Below are 23,391 nucleotides of genomic sequence, written 5' to 3'. Positions count from 1 at the left end.
TTAAATAGAAGAAACTATTAAACAAAACACTTCAACAGTGGAAGTGACTGGGGTTCTGAAGAGTAGTTGACTCATCATTATTAAAGCTGCTGCTACTGCTAAGTCACTTCAGTCGTGTCCGACTCTGTGAGACCCCATAGACGGCAGCCCACCAGGCTCCCCAGTCCCTGGGATTCTCCAGGCAAGAACACTGGAGTGGGTTGCCATTTCCTTCTCCAGTGCATGAAAGTGAAAAGTGAAAGTGAAGTCGCTCAGTCGTGTCCGACCCTCAGCGACCCCATGAACTGCAACCTACCAGGCTCCTCCGTCCATGGGATTTCCCAGGCAAGAGTACTGGAGTAGGGTGCCATTGCCTTCTCCGTTATTAAAGCTATGTGAGTGTTTATAAATATCAGCGGGCAAGTGAAATCCTGATGCGATTAACGTAGGGAAAGAAGGAAAATGTGTGACTCAGGAAAGATTTTCCACCCTCTATTTTGTGATTCTACAGTAAAGATTCTATGTAGTCTTGTCTAATAATAGTTTCCAAATTTATAAAGGGGCTGGATCACTATTCCAACAAGACTTTAAGGATAAAAGTTTATTTTTTTTTCTTCTTTACCACGTGGTTTATCTCAAAGAACTCTACTTCGCCCTGGGGGTCACCCCGGTCATTGTGTGTAGGGAGGAGAGTATTAGTAACATATGTTGGCTTAAATGGACTTCTTATATTCTTCCCACACTTGGAAAAAGCAGATTTACTTTCCTCCAAAGACTGACTAGTACCTAAGGTTCAAAAAAAGCAAAAAGGAAAAAAGACATCTTAGCTAAAAATAATTTGTATAGTGATACCGTGAGAAAGCAGTGTTGTTTCTTGAGGGATGTTCTGTATTCTGTATTCTGAGGGCCTAAGTGCTCTGGAGGATAGAGCATATCTTAGACCGCTTAACCCAGGCATGTTTGTTGTGTGTGTTTTGCAAGCCCTGGTCAGCTTTAGAATCCTCCCACGCCCACCCCAGTGCCAGAAGAGCATGTGGTTAGACTGTCTGGCCAATAGGATGGATTTGAGATCATGGTGTAGGAGCTGTGCCATCCTAGAGATCTGAGTCCAGGAACTTGGCTATATTTGTAACACACTGCTAATTACAGAGTGGTGTGGATTAGGCACACAAGACATTGAATCTGTACATGCAAACGTGTAGGAAAGCAACAGTTAGTCTGGTGTTAATCAGCTCAATAGAATGCCAGAATAAAGCGTATTTTCCAAAAGGTATTAGATAAAGTGTGGGTCTTCTGAGAAAAGGGATAACATTCAGGAGGAGAGGTGGTTTTTAAGGTGAACACTTTTTGCTCTGTCCACCATTTATCTTGCTATTTCTGCAGAAAATGCAATCAGCTGAATCACAAATCATTTGTTTTTTTATCATGACTGCTAAAATACCCTAAACCTTAAATGAAGAAATTTGGAATTCAGGTATTATAAAAAGAATAGGAAAAAAGAGTCTGGACAGAAGGCACTATTGTTTTAATCCTGTTAATTTTAGAGGTAAGAAAAAGACAGGATTTTTTTTTTTTCCACTCACAGATCAGAGCCATTTTACTGACCCTTGCACATTCCAAGCCTATAAGGTCCAATTTCAGTCTCGAAGCCCTCAAAATAAGATTTCTTTTGTCCAGTCTGTCAAGCCAAACTCTTGCTTGTTAAATTTTATTCCTTATTCTAGTCCTCATTTATGACTAACAGATTTAATGTTTCCATTATTTTTCCCAAGTGGAGAATCAACATAGTTTGCTTAATAGGTTTTGTTAAAATGATTTTGTTAGCAGTCACAAAGACAAATGCTACATTTTACTTTTGTTCTTCCCATTTTCAGAAGGGGCTACATTTTACTTTTGTTCTTCCCATTTTCAGAAGGGTTTTACCCCCTTGCACGTAGCTGCCAAGTATGGGAGCCTGGATGTGGCAAAACTTCTCTTGCAACGCCGTGCTGCTGCAGATTCTGCGGGGAAGGTAAAAGCTTTCAGTAATGCATGTTTGTTCTTAGCCTATAACTCGGTTAATTTCAAAACTTGGGGGATCGCTGTTTCAAGATATTTTTCTCAGTCTTCTGAAAGAAATATCAATGTAATTGTTGAATCTATGCCAAATAGACATGATGCAGGTGTCTATCTGTGACCTGTCCACATACATACCGATTCTGAAGGTGTTTAAAAAAGTTGTGTCTCAAACGTGTGTTGATTTAACAACAGGGTCCAGAACTTCTCTATATTAGAAAGAATCCTTGCAATGTTAATGTAATAATTCTTACATGGCATTTTAGACGTTTTTTTATGGTGAAATCCAGATGTTCTGTGTTAATTGTAAGCTCAACTGCTCATTTTCAGTTTTAGTTACATTTCTAACATGAAAATCATGAGATATTTACTTTGATTTTTTCCTATTGACTATATTAATGCATTAACATGAACTTAATCGGTATCATTTTCCATGCATCCTGGCAGCTTTACAGCAGCTAATGCTAATTTATTAATACTGAAACTTAAACACACCCTTTACAGAATGGCCTTACCCCGCTCCATGTTGCTGCTCACTATGACAACCAGAAGGTGGCACTGCTGTTACTGGAGAAGGGTGCTTCCCCTCACGCCATGGCCAAGGTGAGGACCACAGAAAGGGCTTACAGGTGTAGGATGTAACTGATCTGACAGCACGTGGGAACTGGTTTTTAAACATACGGAATTGTTATAACTGCAACTAGTACTGATAGTAGCTTTTGGTATTAACATTTTTTCCCTTCCATTTGATTCCACAAAACCTTTTAAAATTTTTTACAAGTCAGCAAATATTAAGGAGATGTGCCCAGGAGCCAGGAAAGATGACTCTTACTGCCAGGACTCCGTGTTTTAGACTCAGAAGTATGAGTTTTGACATAAGTTCATGTTTTTCCTTTTCTTGTATAAACCAAATGTGATACACCCACCCTTTTATTTGCTCATTTTTTCTGACTCAGAATTTTCACTGTGCTCTATGAAATGCTCTTTGGTTTTTAAATGTTACATTCTTGTTAACTATAGCATACATCTTTTTAAATTTCTAGTCTAGGAATGCATTTTGGAAGTATGTGTAGCAGCAACTCATAAAAGAGCTCCAACTAAGATTTGAACCTTTGGATGATGTTTCTATCATTTGAGCTGCCTCTTTATTACACTGAAAATACACATGAATGTCACATAACTTCTAACGTCATTATTGTCTGCTGCATTTATTCATTAAGCAGACATATATTGAAAACATGTCAGAGTTTATTTGTTTATTTAAAAAGAAACTATTTATTGTGGTAGAAAAATATTCATGTATATTAGATGACATAATAGAGCAACAGCTGTTACCACCTATATGCCAAAGACTTTACATGCAATGTCTCGTTTACTTTCATAATGATCCTGTGAGATGAGGGTAATAACTTTGATTTTACAGATGAGGAAGTGAGATTTAAATAGGTTAGTTTGTAAGTCCAAAGTCACATGACTAAGAATTGACAGAGCTAGGATTTGATCTCAGACAGTCAGACTTTAGAGCCAGCTCTTAACTACTAGGTCTATTGTATCCCAAAGCATTAGAGAGAGAATTATCCCTCTTCTAGTATAGCAATATGTACATATATACTCACATGTCTATTTAAATTATATACATTATACATATGTAATAAAATGGAATACTCTATTTAGAAGTATATTTTGTATAATATTTTGTATATAAAAATGTTATATATGATAAACTATTACAAATACTTAAACTTTGTACCCATACCTACATATGTGCCTATATGTGTATGTGTAAATATGTATATACATATTTTATTGTTACAAATATATAGCTTGTGATGTTTATCAAAAGAGCAGGACATATTTTATTATTGCACATACTATTCTTATTTATAACCCCTTTTCTCTATAATGTCATCAATTCTGCATTTGTCATAAAATGTCTTTCTTCTTACTAGACTATAAACTATTTGAGCACAGTAATCATGTTGTATTCATATTTGTATGTCTCTGAGGTGTCTCATACACTATTATGTAGGTTCTCAGTAAATTTTAATGAAAGAATGAAGACTGAGCAACTATCCCAATGGAATAAAAAATACCTGCTCATTTAACATCCCAGTGTTTTTTCCATTAACTTTCTAGGCTGAACATTTTAAACAAAGATATGAAAGACTTTGTCAATACCCAACACAACTCTTTATCTGAACTCTTCATATGTATAAAGAAAGGGTTGTTGTAAAACTATAAAATGGATGTTCTCCCCCGACAAGAGACTCTCAATCTACCAGGGAGAGAAGACCTAACTTATACTGTGTATGGTTTTTCTAAAGAGACAAATATAGCCTTGATCTCTCACCTGGACAAAATGTGATCCTTACTCAGGAGCAAACATACAGAGTCCCTAAGACTAGGGAGAGCAGCGTCTGCTCCAGGGTTTGCAGCGGGCGGGTTTCGGAGGCTCCTCTAGTGTCTTCTGCTCGCCTGCCCCAGCTTGTCAGGGAGCATGACTCCTGTAGCTCTGAGGCTGCTCCAAGAGGCTGCCAGTGGGCGGACCCCAGCCCTGCTTCCACTCTCAACACTCTGCTCACTACAGCGCCCTAACTGCCCCCAAACCCCATCCATCCCCAACCCCACCCCATCCATCCCCCACCCCACCCGCCTGCCATACACACACACAGTCCCTGGAATCCTGGAACCTCTTTACTTCTTTCTAGCAAACTCCAGAATCATTTCTTAGTCTTCATTGGGTTTGTTGTCTTTATTTGGTTCCCCCAAATTTGACTCTATATGGAGTTAGGAGGGTTCTTCAGACTACCAGTTTAAGTATCTGCTGGACAGTCAGACCTCTTATATTGCTACAACTTAGCATTCTCTTTGATCTCTTATGTTGGTTTTTTTTTTTTTTTTTTTTTTTTAAAACCTCTCTGTCCTTCTCTACATGAGTCCCGGATTTTACCTAACCTTGGTAGGTTTACTGATACTTTGCTTAGCTTTGGTAGTCTGTGCTACAGGACTGGGGAGAGTTGGGGCTGAAGAAAGAAAGCCCACTGCAAAAAAAAAAAAAAAAAGAAATGTGTAAACTGATAGGGTCCACGATAATCTCTGTGCTCTTTTATCCAGTGGAGCCCACGGTTCGAGTGCAGTGTCCTAGATCACGTGGAACGTAAGGGACCTGTGAAAAGGCTTCCAGGAAGAGCTGCTGAATTTCCCAAGCAGCTCAGAGGGAAACGTCCATTGGAACTGAAAGATGCTTCTGTTGACTTGGAGAGAAGGAGACAGTGGGATAACGTAGGGCCGTGTGAGGATCCAGATTTCATGACCACACAGAAGGCCTTTTAAATTCTCAAAGCCCCTTTTCATTTTTCGGTACACTTTGCAGTTAGACTTCAGGAGTCTCATAAGAAGCGCTTCATCAGTATGCTGTGCTTCCCTTCAGTGTCTCACAATTAATGGCAAGTCACTGCTTTTAGTTTCCACCACATGTTTTTCATGAAAAATTCTACCAGAATTGACAAAGAAAAGGAAAGGAGACTGTGTAGGTTCCAGACACACTTGTTCCAGAGTTTTGTTAATCTGTTTGTCCTTTTAACCACGTATGAGGTTTAAACTTAGGCTGTTATAAGCAAAGTCTGACTTCCTCTGGTTTCTGGTTCTCTCCACAAGCTCCCATGTAAAACTAGTAGCCTCATGTTTCTACCTTTGAGTAGCTTTTAGAGACAAATAGGAGGTTGAGGATTTTAATTGACCACAAGATTAATATAAGCTGATTTTATTGTTTAAATTGAAGAAAGTAGGGAAAGCCACTAGGCCGTTCAGATCTAACCTAAATCAAACCCCTTATTTAATATACAATGGAGATGATGAATAAATTCAAGAGATTCGATCTAGTAGACAGAGTGCCTGAAGAACTATGGACTGAGGCCCATAATATTGTACAGGAGGCCATGACCATAACCATTCCAAAGAAAAGGAAACGCAAGAAAGCAAAATAGTTGTCTGAGAGGGCTTTACAAATTGCTGAGGAAAGAAGAGAAGTGAAAGGCAAGGGAAAATGGGGAAAATATACCAAACTGAATGGAGAGTTTCTGAGAAGAGCAAGGAGAGATAAGAAGGCCTTCTTAAATGAACAATGCAATGAAATAGAGGAAAACAATAGAATGAGGTGAGGAAGATCAGACTTCTCTTTAAGAAAGCTGGAGATATCATGGAAACATTCCATGCATGAATGGTCATGATAAAGGACAGAAGCGGTAAGGACCTAAAGGAAGCAGAAGAGATTAAGAAGAGGTGGCAAGAATATACAGAAGAACTACATATAAGATAGGTCTCAATGACCCAGATAACCACAATGGTGTGATCACTCACCTAGAGCTAGACATCTTGGAGTGTGAAGTCTAGTGGGCCTTAGGAAGTATCACTATGAACAAAGCTAGAATATGTTCTAGCTTTGATGGAATTCCAGCTGAGCTATTTCAAATCCTAAAAGATGATGCTGTGAAAGTGCTGCACTCAATATGTTAGCAAATTTGGAAAACTCAGCACAGCCACAGGACTGGAAAAGGTCAGTTTTTATTCCAATTCCAAAGAAGGGCAATGCCAAAAAATGTTCAAACTACCATACAGTTGTCCTCATTTCACATACTAGCAAGATAATGCTCAAAATCCCTTAAGCTGGGCTTTGAGTATGTGAACTGAGAGCTTCCAGATATACAGGTTGGATTTAGAAAAGCAGAAGAACCAGAGATCAAATTGCCAACATCCATTGGATCATGGAGAAAGCATGGGAATTCCAGAAAAAAACATCTACTTCTGCTTCATTGACTATGTGGAAGCTTTTGACTGTGTGGATCACAACAAACTGGACGTTCTTAAAGAGATGGGAATATCAGATCACTTTGCCTGTCTCCTGAGAAATCTGTATTTGGGTCAAGAAGCAACAGTTAGAACTGGACATGGAACAACAGACGGGTTCAAAATTATGAAAGGAGTATGACAAGGCTGTATATTATCACCCTGCTTATTTAACTTATATGCAGAGTACATCATGTGAAATGCCAGACTGCATAAATCACAAGCTGGAATCAAGATTTCTGGGAGAAATAACAATCTCAGAAATGCAGATGATACTACTCTAATGGTAGAAAGTGAATAGGAGCTAAAGAGCCTCTTGATGAAAAGGTGAAAGAGGAGAGTGAAAAAGCTGGCTTGAAACTCAACATTTAAAAGATCATGGCATCTGGTCCCATCACTTCATGGCCAATAGAGAAAAGAAAGAAAAGTGAAAACAGAGACAGACTTTGTTTTCCTGGGCTCCAAAATCACTTCCCACAGTGACTGCGGCCATAAAGTTAAAAGACTCTTGCTTCTTAGAAGGAAAACTTTGACAAACCTAGACAGAGTATTATAAAGCAGAGACATCACTTTGCTGACAAAAGTCCGTATAGTCAAAGTTATGGTTTTTCCAGTAATCATGTACAGATGTGAGAGTTGGACCATAAAGAAGGCTGAGCACTAAAGAATTGATGCTTTTGAATTGTGGAACTGTGGAAGACTCTCAGACTCCTGAGTCTCTTGGATAGCAAGGATATCAAACCAGTCAATCCTAAAGAAAATCAACCCTGAATATTCATTGGAAGGACTGATGCTGAAGCTGAAGCAGCAATACTTTGCCCACTTGAGGCCAAGAGCCAACTCACTGGAAAAGACCCCGAGGCTGGGAAAGATTGAAGGCAAAAGGAGAAGAGGGTGGCAGAGGATGAGATGGTTAGATAGCATCACTGACTCAATGGACATGAATTTGAGCAAACTCCTGGAGATGGTGAAGGACAGGGAGGCCTGGTGTGCTACAGTCCATGGGGTCGCAAAGAGTTGGATATGACTTAGCAACTGAACAATAACAACAGAAATCTTTTTCACCACACCACACACACTGCCTGGCTATGGTAGGCACATACTAAATAGTTGTTAAATGATTAAAAAGTACACTCCAACTAGAAGCACATTAGTAGGGGTGTTATAACAAGATCATGGGAATAATGTTGTTTTATTCTGTTATTAAAATCATATCTAAAGTATATTAACAAAGTAGAGTCAGTTCAAAGCAGATCCTCCTCAATGGAGAACTCTAGAAATGGGGCTTCTGTCAGGAGTAGTTGAAGGAATGGGAAATTTAAACTGAAAAAGAGAAGACTAAAGGGAGATATGAAAACCATCTCCAGGTATTTAAAGGACGGTGATGTAGATGAGGAATCTGGCTTGTTGTTCTTCAGGAGCAGCATTATGATGTGGAGATTTTAAGCTTTGGGGCATTTGTGTCTATATCTGTCTTATAAATATAGTAGAATGGTTTGCAAAGATTTGGGTGTTATTGGACTGAAACTTATGATGAGCAAGAATTTGGATTTCTTATAACCTTACTTTTTAACTTTTCTATTGATTAGAGAATCTTATTTCCATTAGGCATACATCAGGGGGATTGCTAAGCTTACAACATAGGTGTGTTTTTTTGTTTTTATTTTTTTTAGAATGGCTACACTCCTTTACATATCGCTGCCAAGAAGAATCAAATGCAGATAGCTTCCACACTCCTGAGCTACGGAGCAGAGACGAACATCGTGACGAAGCAAGGAGTCACTCCACTCCATCTGGCCTCGCAGGAGGGACACACAGATATGGTCACCTTGCTTCTGGATAAGGGAGCCAATATCCACATGTCAACCAAGGTATTCCAGTTTGGCCTCTTGCTTTCGCGAAGAGTCTTTTGAGTGAACGTAAATAGAAACCAATCTAAGACAATTTGAAACAAAAAGGGGGCGTGTATTGGAGAGAAACAGGAATATCTTATAGAATTCAAGGGTAGCAACGGAGTCAAGCCTTATGAGGGGCTGGAAAATCAGAAGGAAGTGAGGGGCGAGGCTCACAGACTCTGCCTGGAAGGCTTTCTGGTTGTGTCTTGACATTTCCGGCAAGTTGGTGTCATTTTCCTCTCTCTGTGCGCCTGCTCCCTTTGCTTCTCTATGTCTGTGACCAGAGAGGCTATCTTGTTGCCTCCAAGACTTAGTATCACTGCAGCTCAAGCAGCTGTCCAGATTGCTATAGAACCTGCTGGCCCTACTTCCAGATTCCAGAGAGAGAGGAGAGTTGGCTGTTTCATCTGGGGCCCAGTCCAAACACTTGCTTTTAAGCTGTTGTTCTGTGCCTGCGACCCAAGTCATTCTCAGCGGGACTGAGCATCAGAGGCACCTGTTGATCAGTAGCGGGGAACTCAGTAAAATAATGATTTCTGCTTAGCTTGGGTGGCTATGGTGGTGGTCAGAGAATCAGTGTTTTTAATAAAGCATCTCTCCAGAGAATAGCCTTTGTGGACAAGTGTATTAACTATAATAGAACAAGTCAGGGACATGTCAGAAAAATATATTAAAATTTTTGCAAGTACATGCCAGTCTTTCTCCATATATATCCATAACCCTGTCTATTTATGTATCTTATCTTTTTTTTTTAACACTTCTTTGTACTCCATTGGAACCAGCTGCTGAGAAACAAAAATATTGGAGCCTGTTTATAAGTTAGCTCATTGTTTACATCTTCTGATGCTTTTTTTTAAACACATGGTGTGGGTTTAGTGAAAGTTAAGTTTCTTAGAATTTCCCACAAATAAACAAATAAGATACTTTCCACATCTCACTGTTGAGTTAATTATTACTTTTGGAGACTCAATTGTAAGTTGGTCGTAATAACATTTGTAAATAGGTTATGTAGCTTATATCCTTTAGAAAGAGCTGTGAAAAAGACAGGTTGTCTCGACTGCCTCCAGAGTCCTGTTCTGTGCCTTAATCACTCAGAAGTGTTCCAGTACATTCCTTGCCCTTATGCATTTCTCTCTTCTCTATCAAAAGGCCTCAGAGATCCTTTTTTAAAGTATGGTGAGACTAATTATAGGCTTAACCCTCCAAAAGATATTTGCATTTTTAACAAGAATGAACATGATGACACTTTATGGTGAAATTCAGTGTGTCAGCCAGACAATCCTTAAAGTCTGGGGCATGGATTTCCTTGTGATTATTAAAATCATGGGGCTCAGGTGGTCTCTTAGCTCCCTGGGGACAGTTTCATCATGAAACCAGTGGTAGAATATTTCATTTTACATCAGTACACAAATGAGTCATATGTTTATTGTCCATTAAAAACAAATCTTCATTCGAAAATAAACACAAGAAACCCATAAACGAATCATGCAAAAATTTGAGTAGAATTGACATTTCATGAAACTGATCACGCTGTGCTTCTGATGGTGTAATTTTTAATTCATAAAAATGGCACACATATATCTAGAATCAGTTTGCTCTGTCCTCTCTGATGGTATTCTTTTAAACATATTACTTCTTTTGAGACAATTTTAGCAGTCAACAAATACGTAGTGAGTATTTTTGAATATTTTCTCCACTCAGCAATGGAGAAAAATATTCCATTTGAACCACAAAGTGTTTATGTTATCTGTATAACATGATTTCAATATTGGGTGATTTCCTAAAGGTCAATGATGATGTATTTGTTACTGGAGTAAAACTTCAGTAAATATGTTAAGATATATCTGAATAACAATATGATATTGAAAAATATAATCTTGCCTTTTGGTTGGTGTTATTTATTTTCTAAATTATAATAATAAATTTATATGAAATAAATATAGGAAAATGCAACTGTGAAGGTATCTTAGATAATAAGCAAAGCTGATAATAAATTTCCCATTGCTTTTTAAAACTACATATATTCTTTATCTTAAATAGACCAACTAAAGTCAGGGACTTCCCTGGTGGTCTGGTGGTTAAGAATCCATGCTTCCACTGAAGGGCGCATGGGTTCAATCCCTGGTTTGAGAACTAAGATCTCTCATGCCACTCAGTGTGGCCACGAAGAAAGGTCAACTAAAATCAACTAATATGCTCTAAGTGACTATTCCTCAGTAAGAACTATAATACAGAAATAGATATTTCATTCCTTATCCAATCACCCATCTAATAATAGAACCAATTGTAGAGTTTGCCAGTGCATCTTAGGAAATAGATTACTTTTTTTTGAAAAGAACTTTCAACATTTTCTGTTTTCTTAATTTATTAGGAAGGTTTACATAATTTAGGCATGAAAATTTACCATAATAAACTGTAGAGGATTTTAACACTGGTTGTTAGTTTGCCATCTTATATTGTAAAAAATCCATTCTGCAAATAATGTAGAAATCAGCACGTACATTTGAAATGCCATTAAAGATGCCTTTGAGACATCTGATGATTACTTCATTTAATGATCACTTCAGTAACATTTTTAAAAGACTGATTATTTCTAAGGAGAAATAATTTTATGTTTTCTATTTTAATATAGAGAATAACAGTATGAAGAAAAATCTGCTTTGTCCTCATATTCATAATGTTTATACTTTAGGACTATATACTATTTGTTTAGGAATGATAACATTTTAATGCAGAAGGGTGTATCTTCCATCTCATTCTTATGGTTTATGAAACTCAAAGCTGAGCTCAGCCAGGATTCTAAAAATTAAAAGGCCTCAGACTCTTAAATATAAAGCCCTTTCTCTAGTTGGAGAATCTTTTTCTTTTTTTTTTCCTCTGTAAATATTACTTCGATTTTTTAAAGGTCAGAGAACTTGTCAGTTTATAGAAGTAACACCATGGCTAGAGAGCATGAATTTTGAAGATCATGCTTTAGATTTATCAACCCAAGCAGACTGTAGGAGAGCCGGCCTGCAGGCCATGGTTGAGACGCTTTGATTGGCTATGAACTCGGGGAGTGGGCGTGCCAACTCAGAGGACAAATATGATACCGCAGCATGCAGATGCAAGATGCACCGGGAGAGGAGAAATACACTAGGTGTTTGAACAATAACAGCAGGAGATGAACATGTGGTATGAATATCCTGTTAGCTGGAATGTAAGTTCTAAAAGGGCAGAGGCTTTTGTTCACTGATGTATTCAAGTGTCTAGGACACTTCCTGGCATATGAGAGGTACTCAAAAAACACGTTTTAAACGTACAAGTGATTTAGGTTTTAAAGATACCCTTTAAATTTCAGTTTTGCTTGATGGGAGATACTTGCATATGTAGTGAGGCTGTCAGATTGTGGCACTGACTGAATAAATCACTTTTCCCTCCTTTCTCTATTTTTTCATTAATTCTTAACTGTACTTTATTTGCATGCCTAATTACTTAATTACTTGATGTACATATGCCAGGAAATGTACATATAACTGGCCAAATATATGCTGTGATATATGAGTGATCAGGTCACTATTTAACACTTAAGTAAATCCCTAAAATAGTATTCTGTCTTTGGGTGCTGGAGAAATTTATTCTGAACTCATTTCCCGTAACTCTGGATGTTTTTTACATTGATGTGATGTTTTACTGATGAAAATATACATTATTGCTGCAGTTGTAAAGTAGAAGTAGTAATTGGTTGCAGAGAAGGCAGTGGCACCCCACTCCAGTACTCTTGCCTGGAAAATCCCATGGACGGAGGGGCCTGGTAGGCTGCAGTCCATGGGGTCGCTAGGAGTCAGACACGACTGAGCAACTTCTCTTTCACTTTTCCCTTTCATGCATTGGAGAAGGAAATGGCAACCCACTCCAGTGTTCTTGCCTGGAGAATCCCAGGGACGGAGAGCCTGGTGGGCTGCTGTCTATGGGGTCGCACAGAGTCGGATACAACTGAAACAACTTAGCAGCAACAGCAGCAGCAGTAATTGGTTGATCAATTATTCATGTGAATAAATAGATTCAGCAGGAGAATCAGAACCGGTTTGAAATGAATGTTGTTTGGAAGCTTATTAGCTGGGTTATTTTAAAATCTCACATCATAATATAAGTATCCAATACAGAAAATGTAATTTGAGGGCAGTGTTGATTAGCTTAGAGAGCATGTCTTTGATGGAAAGTTATATTCACTTGAAGGGTTTGTTTTAGATATCAAAAGATGCAGTTTCTAGGGAGCAGTTCTGAATTTTCCAGGATTTTTTTCACTACATGCTATTATAGATGCTACTGTGTATTTTCTTCTTCAAATGTACCCCTTTGCTTTCATTCTCTCCATAGAGTGGACTCACATCTTTACACCTTGCAGCACAGGAAGATAAAGTGAATGTTGCTGATATTCTCACCAAGCATGGGGCTGACCAGGATGCTCACACAAAGGTAAAGCCAATCACTGTTGATATCGGGACAGGTTCTAACCTGGATGATTCCCAGTAGCCCGCAATCATGTCACCCGAAGTCCAAGTCCCTGCCTCTTCAGATGGCCATTCTGATTCAACTGTGGCGTTCTCTGCTCACAAATATTTAATGGTTCTCCATTTTTGCTGGAATCAAGTCAAAATGGATAGCAAAAGATACCAAAGGATTCCAACTTTGCAGGCTTAAGTTTACCCTCTCCCCCTCATCACATCAGAGAAGGCAATGGCACCCTACTCCAGTACTGTTGCCTGGAAAATCCCATGGATGGAGGAGCCTGGTGGGCTGCAGTCCATGGGGTCGCCAAGAGTCGGACATGACTGAGTGACTTCACTTTCACTTTTCACTTTCATGCATTGGAGAAGAAATGGCAACCCGCTCCAGTGTTCTTGCCTGGAGAATCCCAGGGACGGGGGAGCCTGGTGGGCTGCCATCTGTGGGGTCGCATAGAGTCGGACACAACTGAAGCAACTTAGCAGAAGCAGCAGCAGCCTCATCACATGTGTTAGGCAATATGACTTCCTTTCTTCTTCCTGTGCCTGCTTGCCTCCATGTCCTTGATTTCTAAACAGCTTTTCTCTATGTCATTAAATTCTACGCGCTCATCTTATTCTCATAGGTGAGCAAAAACAAAAAATTCTATGTTTTCTGTGCATCTCCTCTGGATCCTATTAGACTCAGTCTCTCTTCCGTGTTTTCAGAGCCTATTATTTGTGTCTTTCTCTTAGCTCTTTGTCAGATTAAGTTGCCCAGTGATGGATCTCTTGTGCTGCATTAAGTTCCTGTGCTCAGGGGTCTGCTCCTGTCCATCTCTATATCCATAGGATGTATATATCATCTGCTAAGTAATATCTGTACAAGCAAATAGAATTTCTACCAATCCTACCAGAACTGAAGTTCTCCCTAATCCCTCTCCCCTTCAGTTTTAACCACTGGAGTAGTAATTTATTTATTATTCTTTATAGCTTGGTTACACTCCTTTAATTGTGGCCTGTCACTATGGAAACGTGAAAATGGTCAACTTCCTTCTGAAGCAGGGAGCAAATGTCAATGCAAAAACCAAGGTAAAATACTTGTACTCATTTCTGTTTTCTGTAAGCCATTGGTTCAGCCATAGGGACACTTCACTAGCTCACCATAGTTACATATTTTCCTTTTAGTGCTTCTAGTGATTTTGAATAAGCCACGAAGCTTTGTGCAATTGTTTGAGACTTTTCTTTTTAATAACCTTTGACAGCCATGTAGGTCAGCTTCAGAACTACTTCTGTTAGGAAGTTCAAGTAGCTGACATCGATTTAACAATTCGCTGCAGGATGCAATAGATGCCAGCAAGAACATCTTGATGTTCAGGCCAATTTCCTTTACCTTGTTTCAGAGCCTTGACCCCCTTCCCCCAGCCTTCATCCTGTAGTGAGAAAATACAATTAGGCTGCCTGGACTGCCTGCCTGTCATCTGAATGAACTCTGTCACATTTGGGATACCACGTGGTCATGCTCAGTGAGGCAGTAATATGTAAGCCTGGGCTGGGAGTTTTCAAGGACAATGTAGAGCTGAGTATGTTTCACAGTATAATCTGAAGGGCTCTATCCTGCAAAGCATGATGGGAACATAACACCACACTTCAGCACATTCAGATTATTTCAAGGGAAGAGAAATGGGTAAAATATTGGTACTATGCATAGTGTAACCTAGGAGCTCCAATGTTTTTAGTCCAAAAATGTATGTAATTGCATCATTTATGTATCACAAATCCCTAATTTTCAGCTACGTGAGTAGGCGCAAGTAAATTACTGTGAGCACATTCAGGATTTTTCAGTCATCATTCAAGATGATACTAACTAGAAACAACAAATTTCAGAAGTTAGCTTTTTCATATCCTCTTTGCAGCATAAACAAAAGCATGTCTATACATAAGCATATTTATAAGTGAATTAAAGTTATTTTTAAAATTGTACTATTAACATTTGAGATACAAAACTTCTAATCTGACTCGAGCAAGAATGGTGACTGCCTACTTTCTGAGCAATTCTTGAGTTCTCATGAAACTGTACTTGGAGACATATTTGAAAGCTCCAACATGAGGTCTCCCTCAGGCATTAATGTGTAATACCATTTTGGCTGAGTCAGTTCACATACAAGTACTACACGAAAGACTTTTGGAATCCAGGTATTCTCTTGTAAGGCCTAATGCAGCTATGCAATGAGATTTTGGCAGAACTTGAAAATATTTACTATATTTTTATCTTAGGTGTTTGTTGAAAGAGTTATAATATTGAGAAGCCAAACATGTGGTCTGGATAGCATCATTTGTCTCCCTCGGGTTTGATCTGCATTCAAATGGACATCTGGAGAAAAATCTCAGTTTAACTTTCAAGGTTTTTAAAAAGTGAACTATGTAGATTTTACTTGCAGTTGGAAGTAGCTTTTCATATATCTTCAGAGGAGTGGATTGATCCATACCTCAAAGGACAGTCTTTTAATAAACACTTCAGAATGTTTTCACATAGAATGACACTTTTGGAGGAGAAATTTAGTTTTCTTCCTCACATCTCATATGTAACCATAGTTACTACAAATTGTTTTGTTGCTATGAAAATATGTGTGTTTCCTTTACTCTTCAAACGTTCATCACTTGGTATAAAAATTTGGAAAAATTTGTAAAACTTTAGTGTAGTATTTATAAACACAATGGAAAGGAAAAAATTTTTTAAGAAAAGAAATATTACTTATTTTATGCTCCTGAAATATCCATGGATTGCCTGATTTGAGAGCAGAGTGCCTGCAACAGCTATGTTTTCAGAGTCCCTGAAGTTGATTTATAGTTCCAGGTTTCCTGGAGTCATCCCATTACAAGGATATATAGCAGACAAGGCTGAGCTGATGACATTCCAGTCTGAGAGATCCTCAGACAGACTCACACATACAGTACATCCCCATGGATGGAAAGGCCCAAGTGAGAGCACAGACAGGATCAAGTGGCACCCTGTGCGGTGCTTTTTTAAAAGTCTTTTAAGTCAAGTAAATTTTAAAGCTCTAGTTGGCTTTACTGAATGATTCATGAATTGGTGGCATCCATCTAGCAAGTAGGGAGGAGTTCCCAAGGAAGACAGAAAGGGAAGGGTTTTTAAATGCTGAACAAGGAAGTCGTAAAGAAAAAAAAAAAAAAAGGTAACCTATGTATGGCAGACAAAAGGGGTCTCAGTGGCAGATTACCTCATCTTCCTTGTATGCAGGGGGCCCACGTGGCAGATTATCTCCTTGGTGCTGACCAGAAAATTCCTGACTGACCAATTAAGACGACATTTCTGGGGAGGTTGAAGCTTCTATTAGGTTAGGTATTAAGCCCCAATGTGGTGGGGTTGCCTGGCATAAATGACTCTATTTTGGGCCCGTAGTTTTCTTTTTAACAGCATAGGGATAGTCACTTGATGTAGACAGGAGAAGCAAATGTTGGTCATGAAGAGGTAGTGACACTGGAAATAGGGGATGTATACTCTTACACGTTTAAGGTATGAATGGGCTACTCAGAACTTAGAGCCCAGGACCCTGGGGTCTGACATATACAGATAAAATTTTATCAGGGGTGAGGCAGGGAGACAATAAAAAAGTAATCTGATGGTCATTGTCTTCATGATCTTCTACCTCGGATCTGAACTTAGAATGATTGTGAACAAATTACTTAGCCCCGTTATTTTCAGTTTCATCATCTCTGAAATAGGGAGACAATATTCATGCATTCACTCATTTGTTCATGAACTCATTTGTAAGACACCTGCTATGTACCAAGCACCCTCATTTTCAGAATGGTAGTAAAGATTACGAGAATAAATATAAGGTCCAATATCTGGCATAAAATGGGTGCTTAGGACACGACAGCTATTACCGGTTCACTGTGCTGTTTGCTTGAATTGATGTCCGCATGCAACCAATCTGTACCACACCTAGAACTCACTAGAGTTCTGAGCAAGATTGGCTTCTCACTAACCTCAATTTTTTACAAATCACAGTTGCAGAACTTTCATCTAAGTGAAAGTTTAGACCAGAATGTTTAAAAGAACCTACTTTTAAAGGAGTTTTTATTTGAAAGTGGGTCACTCAGCTTCCAATGAAGTCTTCTGTTAAGTGTGTACATCTTTGAAGATTTTCTGAAAGGAATAGAAGATTTCGATTTACTGTCACTGGTTTAGAATTGCTAAAGCTAGCCCAGAGGTTAGTGACGCAGGAAGTTACAATGAACAAACTGGTTTGTATGATCCTAAGTTTGAGTTAACAGTTGATGCTCCCATTTTTCCTAGGGAAGGAGTCACTGTGATAATACTCTTCCTCATTATAATATCTCCTCGCTCAGCATATCCATTGTGAATGCTAATTAGAATGCTAATTGGTGAAAACATAATAATAGTTACCATTTGGAGTCTGTTGATCTTGCTCATTTCAGAAGCCAGCCTCTTTGTTTAGCGGACCATAAGGTGTGAGGGAGTTTTGCTGCTGAGAAAATGGGTTGCTGGTGATATCTTGCTCCAGAGAAACAGGACTCCGCGCCGACTTGGGTGTAAATAAGACTAAGAAATTCAAAATGAAGGCTAACTAGTTTTCTTCCTTCTCCCGCACACCCCTGCTGCGTCCGCCGCCGCTGCCGTCGTCTACAGAATGGCTACACGCCTTTGCACCAGGCCGCCCAGCAGGGCCACACGCACATCATCAACGTTTTGCTGCAGCACGGGGCCAAGCCCAACGCCACCACCGCGGTAAGGGGGCGCCGGCTGCCCCTCTTTGCCTTTGATTGACTTAGAATCCCCCTTCCCGGGAGCCGCTTGGCGGAGCTGAGTCCCCCAACCCCCCACATCCTTTTTAAACCTCCGCACTCGGGGGGAAAGCCCGGGATTTCCAGAAATCAGCATGTGATTTCTGAGAGCGCTGGTCCCGGGAGGGAGCGCAGCGGCCTGACTCAGTCTTCCCTCCCGGGAGGGGTCCTGGGCTCGGGCTGCGGAAGCTGGCTCGGCTTCCAGCTGGCTCTCCGCTGGGAGCAGAGTCCACCCCTCCCGCCAGATCTTCTTAAGGGAGTAGGCTTTCCGAGCCCGCTGGCTCCAACGAAGCTCTTTGGGATGTGGAGCCATTGAAATGTAAACTAAGCGGTGCAATTAAACCAACAGAGATCCCCAGTGGCCTGGCCTGGGGCCTCAGTTGCTTGCTTGTGTTCTTTTGCTGCACGGAGAACTTCTGCACAGCTGTAGCTAAATATGTTGCCGCGTTCCCTGTGGTAACATCTTACCTGCAGCAGATGGCCTGACTTCTGATGAGGACTGAGTGTACTTGATTCTTGAATAGTTTTCTTCGGAGGCCTCCTTCTGGATTCAAAGGTGACTCTCCTAAGCACAGTACAGAATTCGGAGCGCTTGCTTGACAACCTCAGGGTTAAAGCAATCGAGTGCTTCTTATTAGAGCAGGCAGATGCAGCTTGTTGTGTTACCATGGTGACCTGGGCTCTAGTTTGAAGAAGTTACAAAGAAGATTCAGATGTAATGGTAAAAACTAGTGATTTTCCTAAGCTGTGCCTTGTTTTGGAAGAAAATGCTGGCTCATGTGGAGCCGCGGGTGAGCTCATTGGCTCACCCCGCCATCCCCCCACCCCGCTCTCACTTGCCTTTCTCTCTCTTTCGCTCGCTCTTCAGAATGGCAACACTGCCTTGGCGATTGCTAAGCGTCTGGGCTACATCTCGGTGGTGGACACCCTGAAGGTTGTAACGGAGGAGGTCACCACCACCACCACGGTAAGTAAAGGGAACCCATCGACTTTGGCTCCGTTGTTGTGGTTTTTAAGCCACAGGCATTTTGATTTACAAGATGTTTTGAGCGTTTGAACTTCTTTGTGTGAACAGGTTGTAGAGACTTTGGGCGAACATATTGTAGAGCCTGTGTACCTTGAAGTATGCAGATGTAAACGCATTTACACAGCTCATACAGGGATTTCAGCTTCCTTTTGTCAACGTAAATCCATATAAAATGTGTGAATGTAATTTTATAACACTTAGCCCTTTTTCTGTGACTGTTCTTTTCCTCTGGCTCATCTGCCCTGTTGCTGGAGTTGGGTGTGACACCTACTGCTGGCAAAGTGGTAGGACACTCCACTTTTTATCTCAGCCTGAAGGTCACTCCAGACGCTGGGAAGACCTTGACCCCTTCTTAGCTCAGGACTAGCTCAGATGCATTAGCAGTGAGAACAGTTCATCCTGATTTTCTTCCTATTTCTGAGTATTTTTTTAGTCAAAAAGAAAAGTGAGCGTGCTTAGGAGAGAAACTGTGTCTGCATGATGACAGAGTATATATTTAATTTTTTTTTTCACTATATGGAATATAAGTGCTGATTCTTTAGGCCAGTGATTATCACTGGCTTTTGCCAGAGAAACTCGGGAATAGTGAAGACCGTGATGGAATCGTTCCTAATGCTCTTGTGCTATTCAGTTGGAGCAGAGCTTAAAGGAGGCCTCCTGAGAGGGAGACTCACAGCTAAAAGTGCTCTTCTCTTTGCTTTTATTTATTAACGTTCCTCTTTGAGCGAGAACAACAGCTCTGTAATTTCTCTTTGTAAAGTAGAAAAGTAGAGTGACAGCAGATCACTAGTTCCTTAGAGTTGAGATGAGATCCAATGAGATCATGAATCAACAAGTAAAAAATTCTGAATGAGGTTCTAATACATGCTTCAAGCTGGGAGTGATGCATATAGTTTGAGAACTCTTGATTCTTTTGATAGATGTGAAGAAGGAGTGAATTTTGTTCTTCAGGCTGACAGCAAGTCCCTGCTGACAGACCTTGAAGTAGTTTGACATGAAGTTTTAAATAGAGTGGAAGGATGATATATTAATGAACTGCAAGACACAGACAGGATCTAGATAAGAAAATGGCACGGCTTGTTTCCCCAAGCAAAATCTTTGGCCAGTGTACCACAATATTTTTAAAGATTTAAAGCATAGCATTCATAAATTATATAGGAGAAAAACAAGTCTTGTCACCATCTAGCACCGTCCTGAGTCACTGTATATGGAAGAATCGTGATGGCTTTTTCTTACTGTATGGTTTCTTATACCAGGAGAATCTTCATATTAGGGACCTTTACATATGTCTTTATTTGGAACCTTTGAAACAGTGTGCACATCACAGATAAGTGAAACTTTAGGTGGCAAGATTGGCTACACATTTGTTCTAGTCGTCTCTCAACTTTATTACCTCTTCCATGTTCTAGGAGTCATGTATATACATTTTTATCAAATGGCCACTAGATGGCATCTTTTCGCTATCGTGACCTGCTTTTCTTTCATTTAGTGTTTATTGGATATAAAAGGTGTGTTGGATTCCATGCTGGGTGCTGAAGAGTCATCAGTGGTAAAACATTATTCCTCCCGACCAATAACTTACAGTGTAGGGGGAGTGGAAAATGAGGTTTTAAGTTTTGAAAGAAAATCTTCTTTAATATCCCCAAAACTATAAATTTTACATGTTTCAAAGCCATCTCAGGCTCATAGATATTACTTAGAGTGATACTTTAACCATTCAGAGCTATATTTTTAAAGAGGAGCAATTGCTTTTAAATACTGTTGCCACACAAGTTCTCAGATACCTTGTCACAAATCAGACATAGGTCATATCTCCACATGTAGCTCTAGGGGGATGTGAAAACTCAAAGCTCCTCCGTGAGCTTTTTTTCTTGTATCTATTATTCTTTATGCTGCCTCGCTAAGCATTGGTCCAATAAAAACCACCGTACTTAGCAATCGAATTTCTATGTGAAAAGCCAGCAAATAAATATAAAACATAATAAAATGTTTTAGATTTTAACCACTTTCAGTACGCAAATAAGAAATCATCGCCCACATTAACCACACGAGTACCCCCTTTCTCTAAATGGATGATTTCACCGGTTACATGTTTTGCTACTGTCCTATCTTTACTTTCTGCTTCTCTTAGAATTGGATTCTTAGAGTTATGAGTTTTATTGTTTTATGAGATGGAATTTGGGTCTAAGGATTGAAAATACAAACTTATTCCTCCTGTGATGTAGGTCTTCTGACTTTATACTGTTTTTCAGAAGAGATTTTTGGTCTTTCTTTTTCCACATAATGATGATTTTTAAAGCTATGACTATTATTTAGTAAGTTGCAAATATGCCAAACATTGAGGGTAGATCTAGGATTCAAATTTAGGTTGTCAGATTACAAAATCCATATTCTTAATCTTTCTGATATAATTGACCTCGGCTTTGCTAAAAGTAGTTTAATAGGAATTTTCAACTTTTAAAAACTTACATAAATAATGCCCTTTATTGATTTTCATGGAAGGATCATGCTGCTAAGTCGCTTCAGTCATGTCCAACTCTGTGCGACCCCAGAGACGGCAGCCCACCAGGCTCCCCCGTCCCTGGGATTCTCCAGGCAAGAACACTGGAGTGGGTTGCCGTTTCCTTCTCCAATGCATGAAAGTGAAAAAATAAAGTGAAGTCGCTCAGTCGTGTCCGGCTCCTACCGATCCCATGGACTGCAGCCCACCAGGCCCCTCCGTCCATGGGATTTTCCAGGCAAGAGTACTGGAGTGGGGTGCCATTGCCTTCTCTGGATGGAAGGATCATATTCAGTATCATTTTCTAAAGTCTATAGATTCATTAAAAATTATTTGGAACTACTCACTGGTGGTAGGCAAATAGCATGAAGCAATTTAATAATATGTAAAATAAACCAAATTAAATTTAATATTATTACCATTTGAATGTATTAGCTGAGCTACAGCCACACACCTAACATATAAACCTCACATCATTCACTTAGTACAATGTGCCAGTTGAGCAGCCATGTGAGTTCTTTGCCATCAGAGAAAGTCTCCTTAGCTATTCCTCCTCCTAGAGTTCTTCACCCCAAAGTATGAATAAAGTCATTGTGTGGAGAGGAGAGTAAGGTAGCAGTTTGTAAAGGAAAAGTCATTACTTCAGAAATTTGTGAGACATTTTGGGATTGCAGTTTGTTTCCTTAACCTTTGCTTTTCTAACTTCATAAGACGCAGCAGGGAATATGAGACAGTTGAGCATTCTCCAGGGATTACAATCATTGTCTGTTTGCCGGAATGAACATCAAAGTGGGAGGGACACATTTCTGGCCACAGAAGCCAACAAGCTCAATCTTCTAATGCAGTTTGGAAGAACTGTGAGATATGACTCATCCTTTTGTTATTGATTGTGCGTGCGAGGTCGCTTCAGTCGTGTCCAACTCTGTGCGACTCTATGGACTGGAACTCGCCAGACTCCTCTGTCCATGGGATTCTTCAGGCAAAAATGCTAGAGTGGGTTGCTATGCCCTTCTCCAGGGGATCTTCCCGACCCAGGAATCAAACCTGGATCTCCTGCATTGCAGGCAGATTCTTTGCCATCTGAGCCACTAGGGAGCAGTGGCTCAGATGATTGATCAGCAATCATCAGTTATTTGCATAGTTTTAAAGTGTTGTGTTTTATGTTGCATATGATCATTGATATGTAGGGCATACATACTGAATAACCTACTAAAGTAAAAATGACATTATATTAGCATTTAAACATCGGTTCTAAATCTTATATGATACCATGAGTCAGATAAAATGGGAATCATAAAAATGGCAATGCAATAAATACAGTCTAGTAAATCATTTGACACCTTTTAAGGTGGAGTCAAGAACTCTTCTTTGAATACAGGTCCCTGACTAGAAAGCTAAAAGTTGTTATTCTTGCACAAAGAACATCAGTAATACACAATGTATTGTGGGTGCATGTGTGTATCCTACAATATCTGTATAAATTTATCTGATGTGTTATCTTAAAGAGATAGTCTGTGTACAGAACTTTTTAAAACTTTTGACTCAGAACATTTTGATTCAGAACCTTCTGCAAAAGGTTCTGAATGCAGAACCTTTATAAACTTTTGACATATTTTTTTCCCAATGTGCTATAATTGTCTCAACCACATGTGAGTAGCAGTTATTTTTGGTAATTCACCTTCATTGAGACTTTCCAACCTTTAATAGAAAAATATTCCTTACATAGTACTTAATTATATACAAAATTTATGTTAACATGTATAATTGGTCTAAAGGTTTAGCTTGTAGTGC

At 39.5% G+C, this 23,391-nt stretch overlaps 1 protein-coding gene and 1 long non-coding RNA gene across 53 annotated transcripts in view; one reads left to right on the top strand and one right to left on the bottom strand.

The window, feature by feature from the left end:
• The window catches only part of LOC112586284, a 50,902-nt gene extending 32,224 nt beyond the window's left edge, over nucleotides 1-18,678 (bottom strand). Inside the window, exons 1-4 of one of the 3 annotated variants that reach the window (XR_006552408.1) lie at nucleotides 18,542-18,678; nucleotides 17,676-17,831; nucleotides 17,332-17,414; nucleotides 14,470-14,673 (exon numbers count right to left, since the gene is read on the bottom strand). This is a non-coding gene — a long non-coding RNA (uncharacterized LOC112586284). Of the gene's footprint in view, nucleotides 1-14,469; nucleotides 14,674-15,392; nucleotides 16,979-17,331; nucleotides 17,415-17,675; nucleotides 17,832-18,541 lie in introns of those variants that run through there. The other 2 variants (XR_006552411.2, XR_006552410.1) reach the window with 2 other exon arrangements.
• Nucleotides 1-23,391, top strand: part of ANK2 (ankyrin 2) — a 700,483-nt gene that overhangs the window by 592,051 nt on the left and 85,041 nt on the right. For 44 of the 50 annotated variants that reach the window (XM_044946103.2, XM_044946112.2, XM_044946098.2 and 41 more), the window contains 7 exons: nucleotides 1,892-1,990; nucleotides 2,539-2,637; nucleotides 8,553-8,750; nucleotides 13,134-13,232; nucleotides 14,234-14,332; nucleotides 17,919-18,017; nucleotides 18,942-19,040. In XM_044946103.2, the coding sequence (XP_044802038.2) occupies nucleotides 1,892-1,990; nucleotides 2,539-2,637; nucleotides 8,553-8,750; nucleotides 13,134-13,232; nucleotides 14,234-14,332; nucleotides 17,919-18,017; nucleotides 18,942-19,040 (792 nt within the window). The remainder of the gene's footprint in view (nucleotides 1-1,891; nucleotides 1,991-2,538; nucleotides 2,638-8,552; nucleotides 8,751-13,133; nucleotides 13,233-14,233; nucleotides 14,333-17,918; nucleotides 18,018-18,941; nucleotides 19,041-23,391) is intronic. The other 6 variants (XM_025290691.3, XM_025290692.3, XM_044946108.2 and 3 more) reach the window with 1 other exon arrangement.

This window comes from Bubalus bubalis, chromosome 7 (genome assembly GCF_019923935.1).
Source record: "Bubalus bubalis isolate 160015118507 breed Murrah chromosome 7, NDDB_SH_1, whole genome shotgun sequence".
NCBI lineage: Eukaryota > Metazoa > Chordata > Mammalia > Artiodactyla > Bovidae > Bubalus > Bubalus bubalis.
Note: the sequence above shows the minus strand (reverse complement) of the source record. Positions and strands in the feature narration are given on the sequence as shown.